The sequence below is a fragment of the Pagrus pagrus genome (genome assembly GCF_965226575.1).
Source record: "Pagrus pagrus genome assembly, chromosome: 10".
NCBI classification, from domain to species: domain Eukaryota; kingdom Metazoa; phylum Chordata; class Actinopteri; order Spariformes; family Sparidae; genus Pagrus; species Pagrus pagrus.
In genome coordinates this window covers 30,077,214-30,087,518 of record NC_140194.1, presented here as the reverse complement: position 1 = coordinate 30,087,518, position 10,305 = coordinate 30,077,214, and the positions used below count along the sequence as shown (strand labels likewise).

At 40.6% G+C, this 10,305-nt stretch overlaps 1 protein-coding gene across 2 annotated transcripts in view; it reads right to left on the bottom strand.

Moving 5' to 3' along the window:
* Positions 1 to 2,165: 2,165 nt before the first annotated feature.
* LOC311263638 (uncharacterized protein) overlaps positions 2,166 to 10,305 on the bottom strand; it is a 73,816-nt gene continuing 65,676 nt past the window's right edge. Inside the window, exons 15-16 of one of the 2 annotated variants that reach the window (XM_084363838.1) lie at positions 3,146 to 3,241; positions 2,166 to 2,257 (exon numbers count right to left, since the gene is read on the bottom strand). In XM_084363838.1, the coding sequence (XP_084219964.1) occupies positions 3,151 to 3,241 (91 nt within the window). In that variant the 3' untranslated portion in view covers positions 2,166 to 2,257; positions 3,146 to 3,150. Of the gene's footprint in view, positions 2,258 to 3,145; positions 3,242 to 6,815; positions 7,379 to 10,305 lie in introns of those variants that run through there. The other variant, XM_084363839.1, reaches the window with a different exon arrangement.

Here is a 10,305-nt window from a genome sequence, read left to right as displayed (position 1 = left end):
TGCAACGATGTCTGTGTAAAAGGGGAAGCCAGCAGCGCGGGACAGGAGTGTGACGGTGTGATGGTGTTCACAGTCTGACAACTAAACAGATCCTTCACTGGACATCACTAAAAATAAAAGAGCAATGTCCCACACTTCAACCCACAAAGCATTGTTACGAGATCGAACAACAGTGATATGATAGCAGTTAGCGTCATCCTGTCTGTCCTACAGACTCTTCGTCACACTTTCGCCCGGAAAAAGCGCCCGTCCCTGGGAGCTGTTTACTGCTGGTGATTGTGTGATTTTGAGCAAACGTCTTTAGCAAAACAAAATAACCAAATTTAGTGTGGACATGTCACAGCAACCTGGTCAGCCCTCCCTACTGATTCTTTGGCGAGTTCCCTCTCCGCGAGTGACAGCCTGATCACTATTTAGCTAAACAATGAGCTCAAACTCACTATAAAGCTCTGTAAAGCTGCAGGGATGATATCCAAAGGGTCATCACTACAAGTTTGTGCTGTCACATTGTTTAAGTGTTGTTATTTTGGTTTACTGTTATTATAAAACAATATATTATTATTATTATAACTAGGTTATTCCGACCCACTTATAATGTCACAATGAGTAGTTAAAATACAGAAGCAGCACACGGAGACCCAACAAAAGTGACACTACCACAGCACAAAATGGACGTCTTGGTCTCCAACCACACACAACTCACTGTAATGGGTGTACTGTAGGAAACCAGCAACAGAAAGTGACCAGACGGTCGTAGAAGTCATACCCACCGCTCAAAGATCCACTGGTCCATTCCAAACACAAAACTAATTAGCTGTAATAAAGGCAAAACAGCAGTAACACACACACACACACACACAAAAGTGACCACACCTAAAGTGGACTACAACAACCACAACACAAAGACGTAACACTGTAGTCAACCAGTAACCACAAATGTTGCCAGCTTACACCTAAGCTGCAACCAACAAGTGACCCGACAAACATGGAGTGCAGTTACCACAACACAAAGGTCACAAACAAAAAAAAGTTACTGCATACAAAAGTACTAATTACAGCTCCACCTGACAAAGTGACCAAACAAAAGGTGAGTCATCACACACAAAACCAAGCTGCTGTGTAAAGTGTTCAACGAAGGGAAAACCTGGGACAACCCACACACTCAGTCTTCATTCCACTCGCTCAGCAAAACACACACTCGCACAGATAACACAACGGAGGGGCTTTAAAGCACAGAGGAAATTGAAGAACATACAAGAAAATGTTCATATAACCTCCGGGGCCATAACAATGTTTCTCATCGACTGAGAACAAAGTGACTTTTATAACTGGGATCAGAATCATCTACAGCCAGCTGTCATTTAAATCACTGCAGAAGAATTTCTCCAGCTCTGCTTTTATGTCATTAGTGTGTTTCTCTTTTCACTGTTGTAGCCTCTGTCAGCAGTCATATACTCGGTTCTGTCTCGTCACGGCAGCACTTGACCCAATTACATATACGCGTTTGAAGTGATTATTTATGTCGCTACCATTTTTGATGCAGCTGCAGTCCTTTGCCAGGATTCTAAATGAGACACTCCCAGGTTAGCTCACTGCAGCGCTCATCCACTGTGGTGCAGGGAGATCAGGTTCAGAGGGACTCTCCTCCACTTTCCCCCAGAATGAAAGAATGTGATTGTAGATTAGCTCAACAGGAGGAGGATGTTAGGAAACAGGAGGCAATCATTAACCTCCAGTTCCTATCCAGCTATGGATTTCAAACTCCCATTAATTTATCTTCTCTCTCATTCTCAAATGGTAGTCAGTTTCTCCAATTGACATGTTTCTACTTGCTGTCTGTCTCTTTTTTATTACACTGGAACAGTAAACATCTCAAATGGCATATTGTATGTACATACAGATTAGTTGTGTAGTTCATACTGTTCATACAGTTCAAATAATGGAAGAGGAGCGGGCAGAAGGCGATCTGAAAGTTCATGTTAGGATGTGGTTTAAATATAATGTGCATTTGGTGCCCAGTGCAAATGAGAACACACACACACACACATATGGAAGTTAAAAAAGGTCACAACAATTAATCCTTTTACTGTAAGCAACTGGATACCTGATCATGAAATGCAACCACTACTGAATACTTTGTGTTAAAATTTAAATGTCACCATTAATAGCATTTCAATATTTTATTTTGAGAACCTTATATCTGAATGTACAGTACAGGGTTTCTATTTTACTTCTTGAACTTCCCAGAAAGTCATTTCTAAAAAATACAGAAATAGCAAAGATTCAGAAGCATATCAAAACAGAAAAATATTACATTTCTATTAATTGTCTAAATGTCAACATTAGTTATTTTGCGCTAATTTAATAAAAAAAAAAAAAAAAAAAAGGTATTCATTTGCCTGTAAGTCTCCAATCCTTTTGGCCTTTTTATGCTTCCATACACTTCCATAAAGTTCACACATCCACCAATCCTATAACCTTTTTCTTTTTTTAATACCAGAAAATATATAAATGTTTAGAATTTTTGTATCTGAATCATCTGAATATCAGAACCAGGCTTTTTTCTACAATAATTGATTGTGATGTCAGAAAAACTCCATAGGTCTTCTGGGTGAGTCCTATTTAAATCATTATATAGCTTTATTTAATCGAAAGGTTAGCATATTCTTAATATAACTGCTGTAGTTGATTGGTGTGTGCGTCATTGTATATTGGTGGAATTCCATATTGTGGAATTATGATAATTTTTGTCAAAAAGGCAGCATCTCCATGTATTTTTGCAACTGGTTGTAAAGAAAACAAATCAAAATAATGGAATATCAGAAAACAAACCTCCAACTGATGTAAATACTTTCTGTGCCAAATATAAAGATTAAAAGAAGGTTTTGGAGGTATATAAATGGAGGTGGCCAAATATGTACAGACAAGCACTGGATTAAGGGAGAAAATAAATTTGCATCTATGCCTCTTAGTTCTGCAGTATTTACTACAAAGTCAAAGTGCTTTTAAACACATGGTGATGATATCTGCATCAAGACGTCCTTGGTCCACGACTGAAATCTGTTACCTGGTGTTTGAGACTTACGGACAAGCATGTAAACAAACAGACATGAACAGGAACATAATAATATGCTACGAGCCTTACATCCCTCAGCTCCCAGGACGTCCCAAACAGCAATTTTCTGGATTCTTCATGCGAAACATCACAAGGGCAACACATTTCTCCTGACGACAAATCCTCCTGGAAAAGACATCATAAGCAGAACTGAAAATATACTCCTGTTAATCATTGTGCCTTAGTAAAATGCTACAAATAGTCTGGTCTACTGGATGCGTCTGGTTTGCTTCTGTGGTGTTAAAAGCTCCTAAAATAAATACAAATTCTTAAAACAGAAGAAAAGTATTTCAGGGAAATCTGATGTTAATGTTTGACTGCAGTGTGATCTGTTTTGTTTCATAGTCACCTAAAATAGATTCAGTTTCCTGTAAAAGCTGCTACAAGACATACACCTTCCCAGACAGTGTAACAGGTTCAAATCTCTGGGCAGGTTAATGTTTCTCATACACAGAGCTGATTTCATATCTGACGCACTGAAACTGTGCAGGCTAAGTGAACAGAGGTATGTGACCCCTCTGTCCACCCCCACATTTCTGGCCAGGTTGTGCAGTTTGTCTTTGATCCTGAACTACCGGGTCAAACCATTACAAGGTCAGAGGGTCCACTCTGTGCATTCCACAGCTCTTAATAGGTCACTACACTGAAGAAGAGAGACAAGGAAAGAACACAATTAATTACAGGAAGAAGAAGAAGAGAGACTGAAATGTTCCCATAATCTGTTTCTTCTTTAGTGTTTGTTTCTTTATCTTCTAACGTTTCGTATCATATCTGAGCCAAGTATCAGTGTGCTTTTGTTTCAGCCCACACCCTTCATCCATCCACTGCGAATCCAGTTAACTGTGTTTTCTCTCTTGGCATGACAGATTAATGCCGGCACTAAATCAAGCTCTCCTGTCGCTGAGATCTAATGAACAGGGAGACACTGCGACTGTAAAAAAAAAAAAAAAAAAAAGGTAAATAAGAAACAGAGGGAACAGTCTGAATATGATTTAATAGTGCAAACAGCTATGACAGTACAGTATGTCTTATCTAAATGAGCATCATTAAGATGATGAAAACAAACACACAAGCATGTATTCCCTAGTACCTTAATGACAACAGTGTAACCATCTGGTAAAATGAGGCAAATGACTGCTCAGAAGATGTGTTGTCAGGCATTTTCATACCTGTAGTTTTTTTTTTTGTTCCAGTTCAGAGACTAATCGATAAAATGGATGGGCTCTGATGGATGCCTATCACTACACAGTTGCATGACAATTGCTTTTCGGATGGTGCATCAGGTAAACTTGGTGAGATAGCTGTCTGACCGCAAACAAACTGCTTCAGACAGATTTGGAGCGGAGGCAAGCCGAGACCATCCTCTCTCAGCAATTTCAGCCATATTGGTTTGCCCTGTAATCAAGTGTGATGGCTGTGTTCACATACGCTAACAACTTTGCTACAAAATAACAGGTTCAAATGAGCAGGTTGTGAATGTAGACTTAAATGCAGCGCAGTTGTACTCAAAGTCGATGGAAAGATGTGAGTAGACCAAAGAGATGGAGGCAGTTCAGGTCAAATAAACAATGACTGTAAGAAAACTCCAGTGGTCAAACTTATGGGCACAGGGACTCTGCTGGTTGCCTGCACATAATCCTGCACATAACCCACTGTTTACACCACACATTACCGTTTGTACACCTTGGTTGTTGTAGGTTGTAGGTTATTCAACTAAATCTTTGTTGGTTAAATGAGGAATAAAGCATATTCTTGACCTTGGAAACAGAAGGTGAGAAAAAAGTATCACCACGAGGTCCGTTTTTAATGGCTGTTCTGAAGGTTTTTATTGTATCCCATGATCCTCATTAGTCAATGTGTTCACCTAGTTGTCACAGACTGTGGATGTTCAATTTTCCATTTTTCCCCCCTGAGCACTTGAAGGACCCGTCTGTGTTGTCATGTCAATTGGCTTCCAAAACCAAAGTCACAGTATGTAATTGCTTCAGGTGTGGGTTGGAACCTCTGTGTATTAAATCCAAGCCAAAACAGTGTTGGCTTGATATGACATTATGGACGATAAATTCTTACAGTGCTTGGAAAAACAACATTTGAACAGCTGCAATTCATTTTCAAAAGTCAGGGTAGGAATGTTGTCATCTTTAAATGATAATGGCCGCGTTTCCCAGATTCGTTAAGAAGCTCTTAAGTGCTAAGATCTTCTTAGGAGCGCTCTTAAGAACGCTGTGAAAGAAGGATGCGTTTCCCAGAGTCGCTCTTAGCTTAAGAAGATCTTTCGCTAAGAAGGAAATGTAAGATCGAGCTGACCCACTCTTAACAGCCTTCTTAGAGACCAAATGCTCAGTGATCAAGCGGCGTCAGGGAAATTTATATCCTCCACTTTGCGAAATAATAAAACAATGCTCAGTGTTGAAATGCGCTCATAGCTGCGGACCACTGGCGTAAGAAAAAAAAATAGAAAATGGTAGATGAAAAAAAACCTTTTTATTGAATTACACTTTAAGTTTTCCGGAACATCTGCATATATGAATTTATAGTAGGCCTACTACACATAAAAAAAACAACAACCCTGTGGCATTTCACAGATATCAAGGGAACGGGTGTATTAAACTCAGCTGAACCTCATCCAGAGAGGCTTCCCCTGCTACTCTGCGTTGCCAAAGTCCGCGCGTGTGAGAAACCACGGCTGCAATACAGCACATTCTCCCTGCGAACCAACAGCGTCGCCGTGCGCGAAGCCAGACGGTTTACATAAATGCATACGTGCGTCAGCACTTCTCCCCACTGGACGTGCTGTCAGACCGGGCTGTCCAGGCAAAGTACCGGCTGCCCCGTGCGGAGATCCAACGGCCGTTGGATCTCTTTGCCTGGACAGCCCGGTCTGACAGCGCACACACACACACACACACACACACACTTGTGCGCTGATAAAGAGGTGGGTGATCGATTTGCCTGGCATCGATTGATTCAGCACAGCAGCAGCGCGGTGGACAGCTCCCACTAAGAGCTTCTTCAGAAGCTGCTTTGGCTTGATCTTAAGGTTCTCCTAAGAAGGCAGTTAAGAACGCATCTGGGAAACACCCGCATCTTAGCGCTCCTTCTTAGCCGAACCCTTCTTAAGAGCCTTCTTAAGTCCTTAAGAACGATCGAATCTGGGAAACGCGGCCAATGACTGTTGATTGTAGATGGGACCTGACCCTCAGTTTCTGACTGCAAACCCAACTATCCACTCTGACCCTGACCAACTACTTATAACTATTGACTGTCAGTATTTGCATGTTTCCAAGAGGCTGCCTTTCAGGAAAATGTGGTCATTTTAGGCATCTGAACAAGAGATAACTGCTTTCATCTCAGAGCATAACCCTCGCCAAGATGAAAGCCAACTGACATTTGAATGTCAATGCCATAAAACATTTACACAAATGTAATCAACATAACACACTGTGAGAAAACTATCCAGCTGTGACTGATTTGATATAAGAAGCTCCAACCTCCACTCTAGATAATTGTATGAGGTGAGTGTGGTTTTGGAAGCACAGTGAAAAACTGACTCATTATACAGAGACAAAAACAAACACACGCACATGCACGCACACACACACACACACACACACATAGGGATGTCACCACACTCCCACTTTTAGCACAGCGTCGCTGCAGTTCAGGACAAACATCATCCTAAATAAATAACAAGTCAACATTCAAAAGAACATCAATATTTTATTAGTTCCAATTATGTAAAACAATAAAAACAGAGTCATTGTTAAGCATTTATGGCTCAACTGGAAAAAATAAACAGCACCAGTGCAGCACAAAGTAGTATCAAACAGATCTGCATGCCTGTGTGCATGCAAGCACAAAGTCATACAAGGAATTCAAAACATACGGATGAAAATCATCTCTGTTCATTAGGCTTGATGCTCAGGTACAAATCTGGTCTTACAGCTCTAAGTAACATGAGCAGCATCTTTGGATGATCTGCAGTTTAGATTCATGCAGTATGCAGGAGTCCCCTACATCACATGTGCAGTGATTTAATTTGAGTCTTTGTGTGGGTTAGTTACTCATCAGGGTCCCAGACCAAACAACATCACCTGATTTACTTAACTCACTATTGTGGTTTCATCCTTAACATAAACACTTAGTGCTTTTCATCACTTCACTTGTTCCATCATGTTCCTCTCTATGCTTCTGTGTCAGATCAGCTTGGACTCTCTGGTGTTCCTGAATGGGACGCTGGTCTGATGCCTGGAAGACAACTCCCTGAGAGACAGACAGGGAGGAGGGACAATAGATAAGGAGAAGAAATACAGGAAAATGTGTTTAGATATAGTTTAGATTTCATCTATTTAAACTCTTCAGCTTGAAGGTTCATTTCATTTTTGACCACAGAAACAGCAACTTGACAAAAATAAAGATACATTATTTTTCAAGTTATCCTGATTCTGGTTTACCTGATCCTGGTTCAGATCCTAGGCATATTATTAGGGTTAAAATGTATACATCAGAAAGCATGGTTTTTAATGAATCCCAATTTTAACATATATTGAAGTCCTTTCCAATTAGAAACCGGTCCTTGTTACCTAAGGCTTGAGACCAGGGATGCCCAAACTTTTTCCCTTTGTGGGCCATGGGCCAAAGCAAGCATTGTGTTCTGTTATCTTGTTTATGTGCAACATGGTAATAGAACCCCAAATTAAGTTAATTGATTAACATCCTGTTCAAAATGTGACTCTGCCTGTTATGCTCAGATTATGAATACAATGATGTTTTTACAGTTGGCGGGCCAGAATGAACATTACGGTTGACCAACATTAGCCCACTGGCCCCATTTTGGGCAGCCCTGATCTAGACATGTACAATTCATATGTTCTTGAATCTGAGCTGTAGCAGTTTGTGTAACTTGACTAACTAGACTTGACTGCATTTTTACCTTTCACTTGCTGACATATTGCAAGTGAACTGGGCCCATAAAGTTTAAGTAATATTGTTTTTGTAATGTCCCTTGTCTGGTGTTCATACCATTTTAAACCACCGTGGATTTCCCTGGGATCGCTGAGTTATTGGTTATGGTTTCCTGTATTTTCTTTGCTTTTAACCATAACACAGTTCCCTTTGAAGCTGGACCAACATTCACATTCTCAGTGGCTCCAAAGACATTTTGCTAATCAGCCAAAACCAACCGACGGGGTAAGATTTCCCAATAAACCACAAACATTTCTGAACACACCCTAACGTTATCCAACCATTCCATCAGGAGGAAAACAGAAATGCGGAATCACATGCAAACATTCTGAAAGAGGACACAGGTACACAGTGTTTGGGTCAAACAGATGAAAGCTCTGAAATAATTCACAAGTCACCTGTTTTCTTTGCTTCTGATTACCTCCTTACCTCATTCTTTGTATTTCTTAGACAAATACTTGACTATTACCTAAAAGCTCTCTTTCTGAAGTGTAGCTGTGCGTACATGTAGACCCCTGAATCCAGTCACGTCATCATGGAGCAAAACTTGTCTATAGCATTACACATGACATGAAGGCTTTTTTTGGACTCACAGTGACCTTATCTTTATTGTCAAAGCCACTTTACTCTGCTCCATCAACCACTAACAGCCCAGTGTTCTTCGACTCTGCATGACATAAACATCACTTCAGTTTCTTGGATTTAAATGTCTAAAACTGTGGTGTGAGGGTGTGTGAGGCGGCACATGTGCCTGAGAGAGAAAGAGAGAGAGAAAATTGAGAGGCAGTGTGTGAGTGTGTGTTTGATTGAGTCAGTGTTTGGCCTCATTTTGATTGTGTTTCTGAGTCAGTGTGAGCGTGCAGCGATTACCCTGAGCAGGTTAGCTACGGTGGCTTTAGCTGCATGTGGTTGGAGACAGACCCAACTTGATGGTAAACAGCCTTTCACTGTGGTTAGCCTTCAGTCTGGACTTCATACAATGCAAGTCTCTGGAGGTTATTCAATGAAAGAACTGACACTATGGTAATGCTGCTCTTTGACACCGGCCCCACGCTATACAAGCGTACGGCCAAGTCAGTCACTGCCAGTAAGCAGCCTACATGCCTATGAAGCAATCATTGAGGTGGGCCCCACACTATTCAGTCCACAGCCTTTAAATGACCCCGAATAATCACATTAACACCCAAACAAAGTGTATGAAAAAACGAAGGTGCACCTTTTATAATGGATATTCTCTGAGGAACCAGAATGGCACCAATATGACAACATATGGCTCAAACTGAAAACCAACACAGACCAGTTGAAGAATAATTCAGCCCCTACCACCCACACACACGGCACTAAACAGGAGCCGGTAAAAGACATCTTTGTCACCAGTAAATTGAAATGCTCACACACTTTCACTAGATCATGACCTGCAAGGGTAATGATCTGCTTTGTGTGTGGTAGACACGAAATGAAAAGAGAAGTTCATGTCACGATTATCCTGGCCAAAATAAATGCGATTTGTGATATTATCCCAATAATCATCAGCCATCACCCTATAGTTTGTTAAGAAGCAAATATTTCTATTGCATACCAGAGAGAACATCTTTTTCTAGTCAACACCCTTTATGGTGAAAATCAAAATATCAAATCAAATACACTTAAAAGGACATATCATGCTTTTTCATTTTTTTTCCCTTTCCTTCAGTGTGTTATACACTGCCTAGCCCATAAAAACCTTACACACTGCCTTTAGCTTTGATTACGGCACACATTTGTCGTGGCATCGTTTTTGATAAGCTTATGCAATTGTCACAATATTTATTTCTGTCCAGACTTGCATTAATGTGCAGAGAGAAAAATAGATATATAATAGAAATTCATCACAATCAACTTATCCTAAATGCTTTTTTACTGCGAATTGCTATAAAATCTTACATCCCCCCATCACTACTGTATTCACACACACAAATGTGCGCATACTGGTGTGATGCAGGTGAAGTTTCCTACAGACGCGGAGGAAACCTAGACTTGTGAAAGCAATAACTATCCCTCCTTGAAACATCTACCTTCAATCTCCATTCATTCGCTTCATGCTTCCTGCTACCACATCCATCACACTCACGTTACCCCCAGTAATGCATGAAAAGGGCACTTAAGTGAAAAACAATACTGGTTGTAATCAGACAGAGTTGCACGCATGAGAAGACTGACACCGCTCTCATGCCTGCATGTCAAGT